The 20,318-nt window shown below is 38.3% G+C and overlaps 1 protein-coding gene across 1 annotated transcript in view; it reads right to left on the bottom strand.

Annotated features, from left to right (window-relative positions):
* Positions 1-6,638: 6,638 nt before the first annotated feature.
* RP1 (RP1 axonemal microtubule associated) overlaps positions 6,639-20,318 on the bottom strand; it is a 186,985-nt gene continuing 173,305 nt past the window's right edge. The window contains exons 54-60 of the mRNA XM_049828448.1: positions 16,978-17,132; positions 16,770-16,845; positions 14,466-14,544; positions 13,964-14,246; positions 12,307-12,385; positions 9,378-9,453; positions 6,639-6,693 (exon numbers count right to left, since the gene is read on the bottom strand). Coding sequence (XP_049684405.1) covers positions 6,639-6,693; positions 9,378-9,453; positions 12,307-12,385; positions 13,964-14,246; positions 14,466-14,544; positions 16,770-16,845; positions 16,978-17,132 — 803 coding nt within the window. The remainder of the gene's footprint in view (positions 6,694-9,377; positions 9,454-12,306; positions 12,386-13,963; positions 14,247-14,465; positions 14,545-16,769; positions 16,846-16,977; positions 17,133-20,318) is intronic.

Here is a 20,318-nt window from a genome sequence, read left to right as displayed (position 1 = left end):
AACAGCGGCGATCAAGGTCCAACACACTAAAAGGAGGTAACTGCTGGGACCAAGCGTCCCTACATCCTCCCCTCCCTGCCCCAGATGTGGGGCAAATTTTCTGGTATATTTACCCTCAGCCACTTCACTGAGGGGAAGAATTTGACCAAAGGGATTGATCCATGGCCTAGCAAGACTCCAGTTCACCACAGCAGGCTTTAGATCAGACCTGTAAATCTGAAAGGTGTTCAGTTTGCCAGACATTTTGTTGTGGTGGGGAGAATTGTACACTTTCTTCCCTATTTTTTTCTGTTTTGCCTCCTTTCTCTCCTCTCCTCTGTCTTTTTTTGTTTCTTTTGGTTGGTTGGTTTGGTTCTCTCTTCTTGGATTCAGCTACTGTCACATTTGTGAGGGGAATAATATTCTTTCCCACTTGATTTTCACATTAACAGTATCTGTTAAATGAAGGCAGTGCAATAGATGAACATTTAAATTAAATTAAGGCCGTTTGATACTTCCAGAGGAATGTCTTCTGTTTTGTTTTCTCACTTAAAAGATAACAAATGGAAAGGATCCCAAGTAATATGTAAGTACTGAAGAAATTGCTTCCAAGAAACAGAACCAAATTTCCTCTCTGTTAGACTGGCATAGCTTCTATGGATCTGTATCATGGCCAGAAGAGTTTGTATACACACGGTGTACAAACCAGCATGCATTCAGCAAGCCAATGTTGTTACTAAACCTCAGAAATTATTAAATGCAAAATATAATTGAAGGGTGAAAATGTGATCACAGACATCAATACATATTTCATAAACCAAGTACAGACACATTCATTTCTCATGTAAAGCTAATTTTTCTCTGAAGGAGATTTTATTCTTGGTTTCCTTTTTCTCCACCTTTCTTTAAAGAAAACATTTTTATGGGTATCACAAGTACTGCTTTTGCTTTGTTCTGAATTACATCTCCTGTTCCCCCCCCCCCCCCCCCCCCACACACACACATCACCTTTGTCTACTTTAGGAATACTTTTTTTTTTTTTCTTTCTGGTGGTTTTTTTTTTTTTGTCATTGTAGGCTGTTATCAGCTCAAACCTAAATGTCCAGGAAATAAGCTTCTGGGTTCCAATCCTCTTATCTTTAAAGTATTTTTTATTTCTTCGGGTTCCTAACCGTGACCTTTTTCCCAGTCCTCTTTAGCTATATTGTATCGACTGCCCTATCAAAATACACTCAAGGTCTTGCTTGTAGTTCTCTCATTTCACCATTAGAATATCAGTATACTCTACAGGTCTAATAATTTTTTGCATGCGTTCATTCCAAATGGTTCCCAAGTCTATTTTCTTTTGTTTGGCAGTACGTACTTTTGACAATTCCAGTTTGGTGCTTGATGTTTCTGCATTTTCTTCTAGCTCGTAGTAACTGAAGCATTAGAAGGAGTTTGTTCTGCCTGCGTTTGACACCCTATGGCAGTATCTTGGCACAAAACCTGCCTTTCTTACAGTAGTCAGTCCTTTGGGGAGCAGTTCTGCTTCCTGAAGGAGCTGTGCAGAACCATGCTGTCCTGGCAGGGCTTGCAACGGGCCAGTCTCTGCTGCTGAGCAAAGCTCCTGAGCAGACCCCCCCTTAGAAATAAATGAAGTCCTAAGCCATAAGGAGTTCTCTGGTGACTTCTTCCAGAAGATCTGGTGAATCTGCTAGCAGATTTCCTTCCTTCCCCCTTCTTTTCTACCTTCTGATAAGCATTTTATTTCTCTCCCAAGGACACCCAATGGCTTTTCCTGCATTGTGCTTCTCTCTGTCTTGATGCATATGACATAAAGCTGGGGTGACCTGTTGGAGAATCTGATGAACATCTATTTTCTCATTCATTCTGACATCGTCTTAGTATTCTGTCTTCCATACATCTGACTTTAACTAGTTTTCCATGTTAAAACAGTGCCCTCAGGCACACATGCACATGCAATCAATTTCTTTAGAAGCAGCAAGTGAGAATTATTCTACAAAATGTTCACAAGTCTCAGACGTTTTCAATAGATTCATGCTTAAACAATACACACGAGTGTCAGTGGAAGTTGTAATATAGGCTGTATGTTTAATATTTGCACACTAAGGTACTTAATTGCCTTTTTGCCCAAACAGCTTCATTCGCAACAGGCACATGCCACTGTATGCTCCGATAACTGAGATACTTCATTGCAAAGGGAGAAGGCATTTCCTTTCAACAAAGCCAATATTTCAGCAAATTAACATAAGCACAAATCAGAAATACATTGGTAAATTGGTATGCTGTTTAGAAAATTAATATTAAAATACTATATATTTTTAAAACATATTGAGTATAAACAGCTATTGCTTGCTTGCTTTAGCCTGGGTTATTTTATTTATAGACCTACACGTAGATTCGCACAGAAACATTTTTGAACTATAAACTTGCCTTTAAAATTGAGAAAAGCATGAATCAAGTATCTCCATATGTTAGCCCACTTTTAGAATTACAAAGGATACTCTGGAATGTTCCCTGGTTTCAGAAATTACTTTGTTTTATAGCATACTGATGCTGATAGGTGTATTTTGCGCAGCTAAATCTCTTTTCTGTAGTGCGTGAAGGTTCATGTGAAAATGCCAACACATAGGCACCCACTACATGTGATCTGGAAAGGAAGAGATGCAATGTAGCAGGGTTCTTGGGTGCACACCTAACTTTAAGTAGCCTATAAATCAAACTTAGTGAGACTGTTTATATACTTATGGTTTAGGTATATACTTACATTTTAGGCACATATTTAAATTTCATGGTGAATTGGGGCTGTAGTTTCTTTTATTACATTTCCAGAATGTCTAAACGTTAGAAACATGTAAATACATTCAACTGTACAGTCTAAATAAATAGATAGGTAGGTAGATAGATAAATGAATTCCAGATTTAAGCAGCCAGGAAAGCAGGACTGAGAACAGTCCTGCTTTGATGACAGCATATGGATTTTAATATTATGTATGAAAGAATAAATTGTTTCTTAGAATTTTTGAAAGATTTAACTCAGGATTTCTTAAATTTGCATTTACTATTTAGAAACAGATGCCAGTTACCTTTCATGTTGCTTCATAGTATGTATTTAAAAATATAATCAAAGATAGACATAAATATGTAACGAATGAGAGCAGAAGACATAGACATATGGGAAGACATCACAGGAAGCGAGCTTGCAACCAGGCTTTGTACAATGCTGACAAGTCTTTTACTGCCATTGTGCATGCAGAAACCAACCAACAACCAAGCGCATCATGTTTTATGATAAATGGGAAAAGCTTTTATGGAATGCCTAAGGGGATATTAACATGCCCTGTGACTCTGAATTTAAGATGTAATCAAGAATTTTCAAAAGCTTGAAGAAGAGAAGTCCCATTACCTTTCCCCTTTTTGGTTCACCTGTTTAAAATTAATTCAAGCCAAGCAAAAGAATTGTACAACAAAGATTCAGCCACAGAACAGAAAGTTATGACACTGCTTTGCACTGCTCAGTATGGAGGAGTTCATGGACTTTTCCAGACTACTGCTTTTCTTCATGGAGAAGAAGTCCAAGGGACCATTTTAAATTGATGTGCGAGCAGAGGATGTTTATATTTCAAACACATTTATAAATACCAACAACCTACCAGGACTAGATGGCATTTATCCAAGACTTCTAAAGGAACTCAAAAAGGAGCACTTGGTACTTCCTTTTTTCTTGTTCTCATTCCGTTTCTACAACTGACAAACTGCAGGATGGATGGATAGATGCAATACAACTGCTCATATGTACTTGGGAGGAGGGAATCCTTTCTTTTGTGTAATGAGTTTCAGCAAGGCAGTGGGAGAATATTAAATGGTCCAATGAGCCAGTCAGAACATGGTCATATTTTTTTTAAGTCCTTAATGTCATCAGCAAAAGAAACTGAGACATTTAAGGGCTTCAATGGGCAGAAATATGTCACCTACATCAACCTAATAATATATATAAAAGCCCACCAGGAGAAGTGGATAAGGAAAAAAGGTAGAGTTAACTAATACTGGACCCTTAATGGACACTTTCAGACTGTGTTATGTCTAAAAGACTATGTTATGGTCTCTAGGGTCTGTATTTTAGCACCCAGCTCCAGGCTTTCTCTGCAGTGCAAAATTAAATGTTCTTGCTTCATCATCATCATTATCATCATCATCATCATAGCAAAATCCTCTGGGTGCTGCCCTCTCACACAGATCTTCAAGGACAGGTTGTGTCAGGGAGAGGCAGCAGAAGTCAAACCCTTCTCTCCACCACAGCCTTGCTTCTTCCAGCTGATGGAGTTACCTCACTGCTCCTTCCAAGGCTCCCATGGGTGCCAAATGCCTGGGTTTCTTGTTGACCCAGTCAACAAAAGGCAGTCTCTTTTCCATGCTACATCTCTGTTCGCCGTGGAGGCATCAGTGGTGTCAGTATCTGCCCAGGCTTTCCACAGGTAGGGCAGGGTGCTGGGAGGAAAAAAGCAAGGCAGCACCCTTGCTGTGCAGCAACAGCAGAGTGGACACGAGGTGGCACCTCTGTAATGTCTCTGTCTTTGGCCAGCAATTTTGTCTGAAAATTGTCCCACTTGCAAGGACAGAGATTAAGTGATTTCTGTGCCAAACACAGCAGACATCACTGTATATTCTGCATGGAAGAGGCAAGTTTGGGGTTTGGCGCTAGCCACAAGCTAAATGTGCTAGCTGGCACGTCTTCCAAGCAAGACCTGAGAAGGGGGTTCTTACGGTATTTCGCGTTTTGTTATCAAAGTGTAATCCCCTGGTAATATGTGCTGCAAGCGCCCGTGATGTGCTTGAAATGAAGCCCACTGCTGTGGTGGTCCTGTTAGTGAAAGGGTTGAGGTGTTTACGTGGCTCTGGATCCGGGGAAGTGAATCCAAAACCTGATTTGAACACCGTATAGGTAGAGAAAATAATTTTCAAATACAGAAGGTATCTGCTGAAGGAGGGTATTCACTGTTAGTAATGAAAAACAGATTAGGAAGGCATTATTTACACTTGATAAATCAGAAATGGCATCAAAGAGAGCTAGTATTACAAACTATTAATGAAAGACATAATAATGAAACAAATCACATAATAGATCACAACAAAGTGATTCAGTGTAATGAATACTGATACTAAGTAAGTGAACCGTGCACTCTGGGGATACAATTTCAAATCCATTCCTGTGTGCGTGGTAGCAGTGTGAGCAAAAAGAGCACTTTTAGAAGAAATTGACTCTGTTCCATTGCTCACTCTGATCACATCCACACCTTACATTAGCACTCCCTTTGATGACGTATAAGGTAGATAAAAATTAAATTACCTACCAAGACCCATTCATTATTTTTTTGTGTCAAACTGAAATCTCATCACCCATGCAGATATCAGCCAACATTCCTCATTTCACAGAATAATGTGAGTAAATAAACATTAAACATATTTAAAAGACAGCCAGACAATGTTTCATTAGCACAGATTAGAAACTCATTTAATTCTTATAATTATAGAAAGCACATTGCTGCTACAGAACATGGTAGTGCCTTGAGGGTGAAACAGGTCTAAAATTCAGATCTTCATACAGATTTTAAATTTTGGAGGTACTAAAGGCGGAGTCTTTGGTTAAACAGAGGGATGCCCTATGTAGCTTATATACAATATTTGTATTCTGATCACACACATGAAACTTCAGGTTATGTGCAAGTCATGATTTCATTTCAGACTCATCTGTATCCTACACCCTTCCTGAATCAATTCTGGCAATGTCAAACCCTACCAACCCAAACATTAATTTGTGCATTTATAGTTAAATATGTTTCTATTTATTGTGCATTTTCAAAAATAATTGGGCTTTTTTTGGAAGTAAAGCCATTCACACATATAGCACTGGAAAGCCAGTTAGGTGGCTAAGAAGGAGCACTGCAAAAGTCATCAAGCTGAGCAGGGAGCTGCCTAAGCCTGCCAGTAAGATATTGCAATGTTACTGATAACAGCTTCTCTTCAGAGACCCCTTGAATCTAAAGGTTCTCAGCTGAGGTTCTGGCTCAGCTACAAGATTTTACAATCAAATGTCAGTGGGAGGCTTACTGACACAGGGTGAACTCCTGAATAACAAATTCTTTATTACTTTCTGTTGTGGTCTTATACAAAAAGGAAGCAATATATGGTAAGGCTGAAGAGTTGTGCAGTTTGTTTGGAAAATGATTTTGAGAAAATGTAAATTTTAATCAATGTTAAAACTGAAACAGGTTCATCAAATTGATAAATATTGACAGATTTGACACAAGAGCTAAATTTAACTTACCCACAAATTATTGCTGAAGCAAAAATAATTGAGTGTGTTACTACATATGTCTACCATTACGAATGCTCAGATCAAGTCCACAGAGCCATGTTACAGATTTAAATTTCTGTTTTCTAAATTTCAGTCATGCAAAGTTTTTGAGCATCTCTAATAGGATCAGAATGCAGTGTTCAACATTACGTGTGTTTAATTTACTGTGATGTTTTTAAGGCATTGTTTTGACATTCCTTCACAGTAATTACAATACCTTCAGAATTATAAAACACAAGTAAATCAAATCAGCGTGAATTTGGAGAAGCAACACACTCACAAAGAATCTGAAATCAAGCAGCTATGGATAAAGTTGCACTGTAGTGCGGCCATCGCTTTCATCCTCAGCAAGCCACCTTAAGGGAAAAACGTAAAAACCTGTCATAGACACAGCATATATAAAACTTAACAAACAGACCAATCATGAGAGCCTGCTTCTGCACCTTTGGATTTCTAGGAGAGTCTTTACATTGCTTTATAGAGAAGCAGTAGCCAACTTGAAGAAAACAGTGATTATTTCTTTTTAGTATCCATACATGCATAATTTAAAAGTGTAATTAACTTTATAAATGTACTTATGAAATACACGTTCATTTTATTTGTTGGTCATATAGGTGGCAAGTAGATTGTTTCACTGAGTGGCACAAAATCAGGGTAATTTAGAGTAAGCAAAACTATTCTGTGATAGTGGGTTATTGGGCATGTATTCCATTCCAGGGACTGTTTATTTCTCATATCTCCTTGTTGGTTCACAAAATACTGAGTTGCATGGTGGGTCCAATCCCTGCTCTGTTAGAGCCTATGGAGATTTTAGGATTGACTGTACGGTAAATAGACCTGAGTCCAAAGCTCAGGTAGATTGATGTTAACTGGAACCATGGAGACAATGATATTAATTTCCAGAAACAGTTTAAAAGCTCCTAACACTTTTGCAAGGCTTATGACAGACTACGTGATGTGACGTCTGCTAAGGAACTAGTATGGGAGGGATTCCCAGGTGGTACAGCGTTAATGTAGCTCACATCTGAAGCTGCATCATTGAACAGCTGGGAGATATGGCTGAAACTAAATAGTTCCAGGCTGCAACGCAACTAATCTTGGCAGGTAAAATTGCTTGTGGAGGTCTCAGAGCCAAGGAAAGTTGTGACATGTAAGCTAGACAACAGGCATTTAAATGGGTTAGTAAAGCATGCCCACCTCCTTTCAGGTTTCTCAGGGATGAATATCTTTTAGACACAGTGTTTGTATCAGAGGATTCTTTTCTTTGGAGGAGAATGAACCTATTCCCCATTTACGCAGTAGGTTATGAGATGAGAAGTTCCGTGTCTGAGCTGGAACAGGGACATGAACTTACAGTTTCCTGTATCCAGGCAGTGTCCCATAGCCTCTGGGTCACTGAGTACTCTGGAGTGGAGACCTCCTAATCTCTCCTACTGTAATACTTCCATTTTGAGTAAGTAGGTATACATTAAGGTAAGAACATGACTCTAACCCACCAAGGGCCCAGTTAAATGTCCTAGTCAGCAGTCTGTAGAATCAATTTGCGTCAGTCATTCCCCCACATCAGTGATGTGATTCAAGTTCTTGCTCCAAACAGGTCTTTAACATACCTTTGTGTTTTTACCATAAGACTTTAAATAAAGCTGCAAAAAAACCCCAAACCCTCTGGAAAAAGATGTTTGTTGCAAGCTATCTTTTTTTCAGGAATCTTCCTCTGACTAGTGTGGTCTGAGAACTCTTACAAGAAAAAGAGGTGGAGTGACATCAACTGAAAATCCCATCACGGATTATGTTGTGCACCTGAGTGATATTGTGGTCTGAGTTTTGCTCATGCCCACTAACCTAAATGTAGGTATCTAGAAGATTAGATAGTACCTGAACATGTGTTGAAAGAAGTTTAATATTGTTGGAAGAAGTTGAATGTTGAGGTTGGTAACCGCCTCACATTCTCATGACTTAGACTGTAGAGTCCAATTGAATTTCCAAGAACTAAAAAAATATTGCTTTTTAGGGTATGGGTTTGGGATTTGGTTTCCGTGAATGGTCAAATTTACAGAAACATTTAGGGGAAAGCTAAAATTAAATATTGTTGGCTACCATTTCTGTTTTCAGACCACCACGTAATGTCCCTCTTTCTAGATGTAGGAAACTTGTAAGTTTTCACACTTGTCTGTTCTCCAGATGCATTAAAAATCTATTTTACACTTAGGAAGACATGAATATGTTTGCTTCTGCTGTTTATTCTGTAATTCTTTAGGCTGTAAATTGTATACTGCAGTGAACTCCAAATATACCTTTCAATTTAATTTCCAACTTCTGAAAGTACATTGTTTCAGTTTGACACAGACCGAAGTAGATTTTCTTTTTGTACATTAAAAGGCCTTTACCCCAGCACCCCTTTATCCAAATAAATGTCTAAATTTAGATCACTATCCTCTTACATTACATTATAAAAAGGTTCCTTTTATCTTTACCCTATTTGCTGAATATGTCTTAGACCCATACTGAGCCGACACTGAAACAGAATTTTAATGTTGCTTTTGCTCAATAAAATAAATACACTACTTTTTCTCCAGTTTTGTATCTATACTGACATATCCTACCATCCTCCCACCATCCCATATTTCTGATTCATTCCGATGCCTCTCTGCATACCCATGACCTGCTTGTCAGAGCTACATATGCACTAATACTTGTGTAATGGTTCACCAGACAGTTTCTACCTCTTGAAAATGGCATACTAATATCTTGCCTTGGCAAAGGCACTAAATTGTGTCTTTCCCTCCTATAGTCATCCAGTTTTAATAACTTGGAAAAATATAGTGTCTTCCTCTACATATTCTTCTGACAAATTAGTTTGAAATTGGCCAAAGGGTTCAAAAGGTACTGGGGATGGACTGATAGGAACACAGCATGGTTAAAATTTCTTACTTTTTTAGAAAACCAGAAGAGAAACAACTGAGAGACTAAAAAGACTACTACTAATTCTTGTTAAAAATAAAACAGCACCTGCAGAGTGATAATGAACTGATCTACTGACCTGTTACAGTTGAAGCAATACACTGAATTCCTAGATGCATCTGTGATTTCTACTTTTTCCAGAAACCAGCCACTTGCTGTAGAAGGAAAAAAAGAGCAAATTTAATATAACCAAAACACAAATAAAACATAAGAAAGATTTCTGATTTCATTTCCAACCCCTTTGGGGTTCAGTACTTCCAAATGTATTCAATATCAATAAGAAAACTGAAGTGTAGATGATTCAAATTACTGCCAACTTCTCTCAGTTTTACAGAGAAGGTCTTTAATGTTTTTGACAGGAAGTATAAAGTAAGATTTTTATTACAGCTTAATTCATTTTTCCATATTGAACAGAACAGGCAAATGAAACAGAATGCATGGTAATGTTGAATACATTCTTGAAATCCAATTTTGCCCTTTTTGGTACTCTGAAATGCACTCAAAGTACACCCCTGGTGGGCTTTGATCTTCAGTGTCCACCAAAACAATAAAAACAGATAGTCTTTGTCAATAGATTTAATTTCTTTAATGATAACCCAAGCCCTTAAACAATAGGGAAAAAGAGAAATATTACTACTCCTTTCTAACTACTGATATAAATACTAAATACTTATACTAAGTGGTGAAGCTGAATGCTTCTCATATGCATATTTCTCTCTCTAGCAGTCATGATTCAGAATAGCATCTTCATTTAGGCCAACACTCCTATCTGTTTTAGCTTTAAGAATGTATTTAATAATCTGTTATAATCTCCTATTTTGCTGTGTGAAAAATACCTTCATTCTTGTGCTATAGAATTTTATTTCATAGAATATTAAAATATGAAGATTTTAAAAATAAAACTTTATTATAGATATACAATGTTTGCGCTGACATCTTTAGTTGTGTTTGCCAATGCAAATACTTAATGACAACATTTAAAAACAAATTAGGATCATACTGCCAGTAGCTGAAAACCTTTCGGTATTCTTTGCATATCCTAGAGATAAAATACTATATTCTAACAAATTATTTTGTGTTTCAAATATTTGGACAAAATACTAAGTAGGCTAAACCATTAAAAATATTTTTATTTGTAAGTAGGCTACAAATGTAATATAAAAATATTTGCAAATTGTACCAATTTAGACAAACATAAAGGCGTAGCAATGTTTCTCACATTTCATGAACATTTTCAAACAATTAGCTAGCATAACTAGGCCGTAAAGGTGTCTACGTTTTTTATCTTCAATTTGCAAGAGTCATTTATTGATATTGTGAAGTACTTTTGGAACTTCTTTAATGAAATCTTGTGAATGGTTTAATATATCGTAGACTCTACTTGGAATATATGACCTTTCATGAAATCTGTAATTCAGAGTCAAGATTATCAGCAATAAAAATTTACAGTCTCTCAAATTTACACGGCACTTTACAAACGGATATGAAGGCATATTTGCTCTCTTGAAAAGTTTAAAATCTAATGCTTTATCCTCTATTGACAAAACTCCAACTGAAACCTCACTGAAATCTCCAGGTATGGAGAAATCTAGAGGCTGCTAAGAAAGATTAGCAAACAGATGACATTTCAAAGAGGTGTTACGTTTGAGGATGCTTGTGAGAATAACGGCTGATGTGACAAAAGACACTTGGAGATAATTTCAGAGAAAAATTTAGAGGAAGGTAGTCATGGATGTAAGAGGAATCAACACACACCAGCTGTGCTAGGAAGGCAGTATTAGCAGCTACATGATGTTGATCAGGACACAGAGAGGAATGATCATCATGTTGTTGATAGTTTGGGACCCGGGAAATAAAAGTTCAACCTGTATTTCCCCTGAAGACTTCTGTTCAACTCTCAGAGCACTGGAAGTCTGCTGGTGTGGAGTTCCCTTCCCAGATCAGTTCTAAGTTGAATTGTGTGCATGTGCAGCAGCTAACACGAATAAGATGAAAGTCAGCAGGAGGATTTTATTTATTACAGGTATTTCAACAGGTTTGGGTTTTTTTTCTTTTTAAGTTTTCAATACTGTAATATGTACAACATGACTAGGTAGTTGGAAAAAAACCTGTTCAGCTTTTGGCTAAATAGGAACTGCTATTTGCAGAATTTTGCATGGCTCATCCTAAATATGATAAACCCTTGCCACCTTACAGTGGCTCACGCACTTCGATAAATCAGGTTTTATCTAAACCTAAACCAATTTCTTTCAGATAGGTCAAGCAAAATTCACCTGACTAGAACATCTCAATACAATCAGACCTTTTTGACTCAAGCTGTACATTGCCTGCAAATTCTGTTTATATATTTGTGTATTTCTAGGGGTTTTTAGCACCACTAAATGTAAGCTCAAAATATTATATGTCCTAGTATCCCACCTTATTTTTTAAAAAAATTCAGGTTTTAGAAGTTACATGTAATACGCTGTACATAGAAACAGTTTCCATCATCATGTGTGGGTATGGCTGTAGCCACATCCTAATTTAACATCAGGGCAAGACCTGGTGCACACTAGTGTTCTCCTCATAGTTTAGCTTTCACAAAAAGAAAAGGTGTATGTGTGTCAGAGGGAGCTACAGCATGCTTTGACCAGAGGCCCAAATTTGCCGAAACACTTCTTGGATACTGTTTAAAGCATGGAAAGTTTAGCCTGCAGTTTGAAAATTCAATCCTACGTTATTTAAGGCATCTAATAGGAGTTTTGGCTGAGCAATGTTTGAAGGATAAAACCTTCTGAGGTTTATGCTAACTAGAACTCTGTTAGAAAAAAAAATCAAGGTAAAGTCAAGGGAAATGTGACAGAGATGGAGAGGGTGTAAGCAAGAGCAGTCAAACTGACCTCATTTGTATACAGACTTGTACTAGCTAGCTGTAGCAGTAGCACGACTTCAAAAATCTTTCCAAATGTCAGGAAGATCTTTAAGCAGAAGGTTTTTACAAGGCTATTGCACGCATGCAGTATACTCACCAAATCCTTTCGCATCATGACCAATTTCAATTGAATGTAGGTTGCCCAATTTTTTTGTCTTAATCTTGAATGTATCAACCTTTAATATTAAAATATAGCTATTAAAAATAATATACCAATGTCTGGAAACTTCTACATTTGCTTAGGTCAGTTCTGAGACTAATTCAAATGTAATAATACCAATTCAAAATAGGTGGCTGACACCTGATGTTGTTTATTTTCCTTATGGAAGATCTGGGGTATAGATTCTCTCCTACTAGGTCTCAGTTTAAATATGAAGGATTCACTTTTCAACTTACAATAAAACAATCCCTGCCTCTTTCCTGACTTTCATCTACCAGAAAAGTATTTTTGCTCCCTTATGGATTCTCAACTGATATAGACTTCTAAAATGTTTTCACTTTATGATACATAAATTTACATTCAAGAACATAAAAGATAAAGGCTTTTACTACCTGTACCATTATCTCTCTCAAATATTAGATATTTTAATTTAAATTATTACTTTGTTTCATATTACAGACTTTTAAAAAATAAGAGCCTTTTCTCATAGGACATTTGACATAACTGACTACCCATTGACTTAGCTGGATTGCTAACAGGATTTCTATGTATCTACTACTCTTTTACAAAGAGCAATGATGCCTCCTGTGTGGTACTAGGCAAAAGGAAGTACTACTCAAGCCGCTTTCTGACTTGCTCCTTATGCCTATAGGTAACTAGATTTATTAACCTCCTCAGTATGGAAGACAATACATGGGCAAAGATCTTTTAGAAGATATTCACAGACATCCTGGCTGAAGAAACTTGGACCAACTGCAAGTAAAAAGATATTTAGTACTGCTGGAGATAATGAGGTAGATCTCATAAGGAAGATATTTTAACTGGAGTTTTAATTATTCAGTCATTACCTTTCAAGGAATCCACAGGAGAAAGATATGGAAAATATATTTATTTCTTGCTACATAAGGGTAACCCTCATTATACTCCATCGCACAGGTGGTAAGCAAATGGAACAATTCTTTTGCCAGAGTAATATGTTTATTAAAATAGGAGAACATTCTGCTAAGGTACTAGGACATCATGCAGAGAGTCAGCATTCTTATGCAAATATCTGTATCTGAACTAGGGCTCTCTGAATAGCCTAAAGCATGATGCATATCAGAGTCAGGTGGATGTGCATGGTTCCGTTTTACCTGGTTATAGGTTTACACATTCAGTGAGGCTCACAACATCAGTTTCCATGGCAAAGTAAAATGATGGGATGTAAGGGACTCATGTATTCTCAAGCACAATATTCAAAGTTTGTGCAACAGCGAGGGGTATTGCACATATGTGCGCATTCGTAGGCAATGTATGTTGTGCACTTCAGAGGAAGGAAATTCATAACTGGGCAGATGAGTGGGTGCAATATGAAGCTGTATTTGGACAGAAGAAGAGGCAGAAGAGCAACAGAGTCAGCTAGACACGATAAAAGTAAAATGTCCCTTGGTTACTCTGGTGAAAAGGTGAAACACAGAGACAGCTGAGGCTGTATCTCATCTAGCGATGGGGAAAACAGGATAAATGCCTTAAGTTCCATAAAGATCTTGCATAGATTTAAAGTTTGCTTTCCCAGTCCAGAAATGGACACATCCGATAAAATCTATGTACTCACCTTTCCTCTTTCAAATGGGTTTTGATGCTCCAGTGACTGAGAGAGTTGAAATACCTCAGATTTGTCCTCATTCCCAAATAAAATAATATGCACATTGGTATCAGTCCCTGCTCCCCTTTTGTCACCTGTGTATACTTTAATAGTATACTCTGTCAGATTTCCTGCTTGGCTTCCTTCTTTAAGTAAGTTATCTATGTCATTCTTTTGTTTATCTCCTCTAATAACAAAAGATACTGGGATTTCTCTCTGGATTTCTGGCTTATTTGCATCCACAGAAAATGCTCTGAAAAACAAAACCGCACATGTTTTGTGGTAAGTAAATCATATGTTAAACAAAAAAAATCTTATGAAATCATGTGGGATGGTTAAAGATGACTTATTTTTAAAATATCCATTGACTGAAGCACGCTGACAGTCATTTTAATTCAATGCCCGCTCAGTTTTTTCAATTATTGTACTATAAAATGACGAAAAAATTACTAGCTTTACGTAATATACTTACTCATTCACTTCAAATACATAGATAGGATGCTCCTTCACAGCTTCTTTCAAATGCAGTTTTTTAATGTCCAGTTTGCAGTCTACAAAGAAGGAAATAAAGTACAGTGAAAATGTTGTACTGCATGTCAAGGAATTAGGTAGAGTCTGTTGTTGATACAATGCTGTCATTCCTACTATATTAAAACATCATTTATTAATTCATTTATGAATACCAACAATGGACTTAAAAGCCTGGAATTATCATAACATTCCTTATTTTGTTCCTATTTGAATCCTCAACTTAGAAATTTAGGAGTAAGCATTTCCTTTGCCTTAATGAAGTGAAGGAGTGTTGTCCTCACCGTCCTTGGACAGGCATGCAGAAGAGTTTCCACATGACTCAGGCAGGCACATTTGAAGAGGAAGAGCAGAAATACATATCTGGTGCTTCCTCAGTGACAGGTTGACAAGAGGATTCGAGCCCCGTTCCACATGCAGCACAAAGAGGATCTCGTTACATGGCAGGTATGAAGGAAGTTCAGCAACTTACTGTATATCTCGGCTGTTTGAGAAAGATTGCTCTCTGACTTACGCTTCCTTTTGAATTTTCTGCTGGGGGCTTCAGCTACATGCTGTCTGTAACACTGGGCTGAATCTCTTGCCACTAATTAGTCATGAAGACTATTCATTTTCCCTTCTGTTCTATTATTTGCCCCTTCAGACCTGCTCAGCAAAATGCATCCCAATGTCTTCTGCTACTGTCCAAGTCCCTTTAATTATATCAATAGGAGTCTAAGTTAATAGGCTCAGGCTCCTGGGGAGGAATCCAAGACGTCATGTTGCACTGCCCGGACAGTGCATGGAGTGAGTCAGAAGCTTCAGGAAGAGATCTTGAACCACCTGATCTTAAAAACCTGCTCAGGTACTGGAAGAAGCATAAATGCATTAGAGCAGCCTGGGCTGACCAGTCCTGTAAGGTACATCTGACTTTGAAAGCTAAACAGCTTTTGTGTTTGGGGATTTTTCGTTCAAAGTCTTGGTGCAAACTAGTCTCAGTCTAACCAAGTCTAGATACAATATGGACACCCTTACTCATCTAAAGTGCTTTATCATCTAAGTAACTCCTTTGGAAGGAATGTGTTATTACATCTGCCCAATCCTCGCTTCATAACACACACGGAGCCAATGGGCCTCGAAGTCCCTCCTTTGTGAATCATGTTTTCTAACCTGACTGGAAAAATCTTGCCTGTCATGCTCTCTGTGGTGCCCTTTGGCAACTGCTGTATTCAATGACTGTCAATCACGACAGCCAGCCATAGTTAACTTTCACAACTCAAGCTGTGGGAAGCAAAAGCAGTGAGCTACACGCCTTGCTCCCCAACAGCGGCACGGCAGGGCTGCCCTTCTCCTTCCCTTCCCCTCTGTAGGAACTGCAGCTCCACACCGTGCCCCCGCTGAAGCACCCAGAGGCTGAGGCAAACCATGCTGTGGTGCAGGATGTGTTGGCCAGCCAAACAGTACGTACACGCTTACTGCCCAAGTGTCTTTGATGTCTCTACACACTTTACAGATTTGGCTGAAGTTGGGTGGTGAGTCTAAAAGGTTATTACGAGGAGCCAACAGATGGCCAAACAAAAAAGGCAGATCAAGCGCAAATATAGAACCCTTGTTTTCCTAGAAAACTGTCTGAAGATGGTCAACTATAACACATAGTAAGTAATGATTTGCAATTATACAGCAAATTTCATTAAAGGACTTAAAAAAACTTTAAAATTAGCTCTTTGAATATTCCTAAGTAGCATGATAGCCATCCTACAGATGAGGCAAAGAGATGTTAAAGTTATGACGATTTTGGTGAAATTCAGTGACAAAACTGCTGACTGCCTAATTAGGGGTAAAATCCCCCTCTGAATGTCACAGCGAGAAAACAGAATAGGTAGGGAAAACAGTGGAAACAGCTGAATCACAGAAGGAAAAATAAACAATACCAGTTTCTTATGTGAGTTATAACTATTCTCCTAAATAACTTATTAATAGATCACGAATTAATCACAGAATATAATTACTCATCTTAATTTTCTGTTTTTCTTTCTTGTATGGAAAGGAATAGTTTACTTTCTTGATGCAATAATGATACAGCCTTTAGATCCAAGGACTTTAATGTGTCAAAATGTAGGATTTTGTTTTATAAAATATTAACTTTTAGCAAAAATAGCCGAAGGAAATTAATCAGTCTTTAACTCTGGCGGTGATTTCATTGTCTTTAACAGGAAACTAGCTGTGTGATTCACATCACTGACTTTAGAGAGCAGCAAAAGTACTTTACCTGTTTTACTGCTGATCAAAAGAACAACTTTGTCCAGTTCTCCCAATTCAACAGCATCCACGATAACTAGAAATGACTAAAATAAAATTATTTAGTATTACAATCTTAAACTATATTACCTAACTGTCTGGGAAGATTTTAAAATAATATATAGGAAGTACAAGAATGGATTAAAGGATAAATTTTAAAGTACTTTACGATCAAGTACCTCATTGTCCTCTCTCTGCTGTACATCCTGCAACGACCAGAGAAGAGATCTGTCCCCTGTGTCACCATGAGTACCGTACAGACACGCAGTCATATGCACTAGATTTCTCTCACTCAAAATATTTCTAGAAAATACTGTTAGATGATATGTAATCACTGCAATGTCAAGCAGAAAGAGATCTTGTTAAGACAGTGCCACAACCTTGCACAGCTATTTGACAACAGAGCAATATGCATCAGATGTAATTAAAAATGCAAACACTTGAAAATGATAGTAAAATTCAAATTTTTTTTCCATTTTTTCCTTAATTTTGTCCTGTAACTATAAACACTGGTGATGCTGACAACTTTACATTAAATTAGGGAAAAGCATGCCTACGCTTTATGCTGTTTGTACCAGTAGCACATTACGGAAAAATTACTGCAGTGAATTGCCTTTTTCTTTCTAATGGTGAATGCCTAATAGATAAAATCCTAATAAGTCTCAGACTCATCAATCACTTTGGGGATCTTTACAAAGACTGACTTTAGCTGAGGACACAAGTCCTTCAGACTTCATCATCTGAGAGATGGAGAGAGAAGCTCCTCACATGTGATTTAGAGCACCTAAGTTGCTGCTTTGAACTTCACTGTGACGGAGCACATCCACTGACTATGGAGGGGGGTCAGGAAGACAAGTCTGTCTCAGCTGAAGTTGTCACCCATGAATTTGTGCTGTTTGTGATTTATGCAATGGTTATAGTTATTTAATTGAAGACTAGATGACAACATCTGAACACCTTTAAAAGTAAACGCATACACAGAGCATTTGTTTATATAAATTTGCATTTTACTCATAGAACCAAATGATGTGACAGTCTTGAATATTTACCTCTTTTAATCATCTACCTATCATGTCCTTTTCATTCCTGGAGACGCTGTGGTAGAAGGGGATAAATCCTGACCTTGCAGAAGGCTTCTGTAGAATGTGGCTCAGAGCTTAGATCAGTGAGACACTGTCGTGGTTTAACCCCAGCCAGCAACTAAGCACCACCCAGCTGCTCACTCACTCCCCCCCCACCCAGTGGGATGGGGGAGAAAATTGGGAAAAGCAGTAAAACTCGTAGGTTGAGATAAGAACGGTTTAATAGAACAGGAAAGAAGAAACTAATAATGATAATGATAACACTAATAAAATGACAGCAGTAATGATAAAAGGATTGGAATATGCAAGTGATGCACAGGGCAATTGCTCACCACCCACCAATCAAGGCCCAGTTAATCCCTGAGCGGCGATCCCCCGTGCCCACTCCCCAGTTCCTATACTGGATGGGACATCCCATGGTATGGAATACACCGTTGGCCAGTTTGGGTCGGGTGTCCTAGCTGTGTCCTGTGCCAACTTCTTGTGCCCTGGCTGGGCATGAGAAGCTGAAAAATCCTTGACTTCAGTTTAAACACTACTGAGCAAAAACTGAAAACATCCGTGTGTTATCAACATTCTTCTCATACTGAACTCAAAACATAGCACTGTACCAGCTACTAGGAAGACAATTAACTCTATCCCAGCTGAAACCAGGCCAGACACCCATACAGGACTGCATGTATAAAACAGATTACCTGCATCCTTTGGAAGTCAAGAAGACAAAGTCCAGGTAAAGCAGATAACAAGCTATTATCAGCTTTCAGATCTAATGACCATCTAAAATACTAAGTTCACTAAAAGAATCAGCTCTGTTCTATAGGCCTTGCCTCTTTCCCCAGCATCAGCAACAGGAGAGAACAGAGCCTTGTTGCAAGCCTACTGCAGTTGAGCAGGTAAATGGAAAGAAATCCATAGTGCCAAAAAGGTATTTAGTTTTACCTATCAAAGTAAAACTTCTTAGTAAAAACCCAAGTGGTAGAGGATACAGTTAAGTTTAAAACAGAAATAAAAAATTGACGCTGCCTAAGGAACAACAAATCGTGGCATAGTAAGACATAAGAGGAAAGATTAAATACAATGACTGTATGGAATATGGTGGGTGGTGTTACAACCAAGATGACAGATCAGGAGAGGAAACCATATATTTAGTCAGGGATGCAATGCAGAGAGTGGCTCACTACACAGAACAAAGCAACCTGTGCAGTGCTGGTTTTGGCTGTAACTCTGATTTTCTAAGTGTTCTCTTTTTATTTTACTTGACCTCTGTTTTGCCACAGTCTCCCAGATCTGAAACTTGAGAAGTGAGGCAGGACCAGCCCCAAACAAGAGTGAAAGGATTGCATTTGGAAGGCTTGTTTCTTGGATCACTGTGCCAGAGCGCAGCAAGAGTGGGCCTGCCCTGCCAAAAATGGACAAGACAGGAGCTGAGCGTGACCCCAGCGCAGGCAGTGCCCTCACTGACCAGGTAACGGTCCTGCAGCATCTGCACGTGACAGGCAGACCTGTCAACAGTCCCAGATGCAGCAAACAACGAGAAAGATCTGGGATCCATCCTTGTGGTCGAGACGGGAGCAGCAGGAGAAAGGGCCAGAGACGGGACTGGAAAGGAGGCTACAAAATACGTCCAAGGTCCATCCAGAAGACAGGGTCAGAGAGAGGACTAGAGACAGACACACATCTGACATAGCTTAAGCATGATCTTAAGTGGACATCCAATGTCCACCATGGCTGGAGGTTCCAGGTGAGTCTGGCCAAGGCAAGTAAAATCTATTGTCTTATCATGGCCCTGACACACTGTACTCGACTAGCGATTGAGTTGAATGAACTTTGGATCAGATTACACAGTGGATAGAACTGGCAGAGTACACTGTACAAAGAAGAGCAATTGAAGGAGAGTGATCTGGGCAAGGGAAGTGGGCTAAAATGCTTAAACGGTGGTCTCTGTTCAGGTTGTGGGATCAGACCATCACAGGGCAAATGTGGGCAAGTAAGCTTTTATCTCTGTAGTATACTGAATAGATTGGAGAGAGGAAAGATGAAAGAAATCTCTGAAAAGAAGTTACATACAGTAAGGATAACATACATGAATGTTACAACTCCATTAATTTTATAAAATCCTAATGATTTCATAATTTCGGTGTGAATTATGGCTCCGTGTTAACTTTCTGGAAATATTTAGCTATTTGAAAGTAGCATAATACATTTTTATTTGACCTTTTCACTATTGAATTCTTTTGCCTTAAAAACTACAACAGTGCAAAATTCAGCCTTGTATGTGAGAGAGAGAGCGAGCGCCATTTCTTCCCTGGGGATTCCTGAGGTGTAAGCATCTCAGAGGAAGGTACACTGAAGAGAAACTACTTATGTATATACTCAGCTGGACGCCTCTCCCCATTAATACACCCAAAGGCACATGTGTGCACAGACAGATCTCGAGG

This window comes from Accipiter gentilis, chromosome 2, assembly GCF_929443795.1.
Source record: "Accipiter gentilis chromosome 2, bAccGen1.1, whole genome shotgun sequence".
Lineage (NCBI taxonomy): Eukaryota > Metazoa > Chordata > Aves > Accipitriformes > Accipitridae > Astur > Astur gentilis.
The sequence above is the reverse complement of the archived record's forward strand: the minus strand, read 5'-3'. Positions and strand labels throughout refer to the sequence as shown.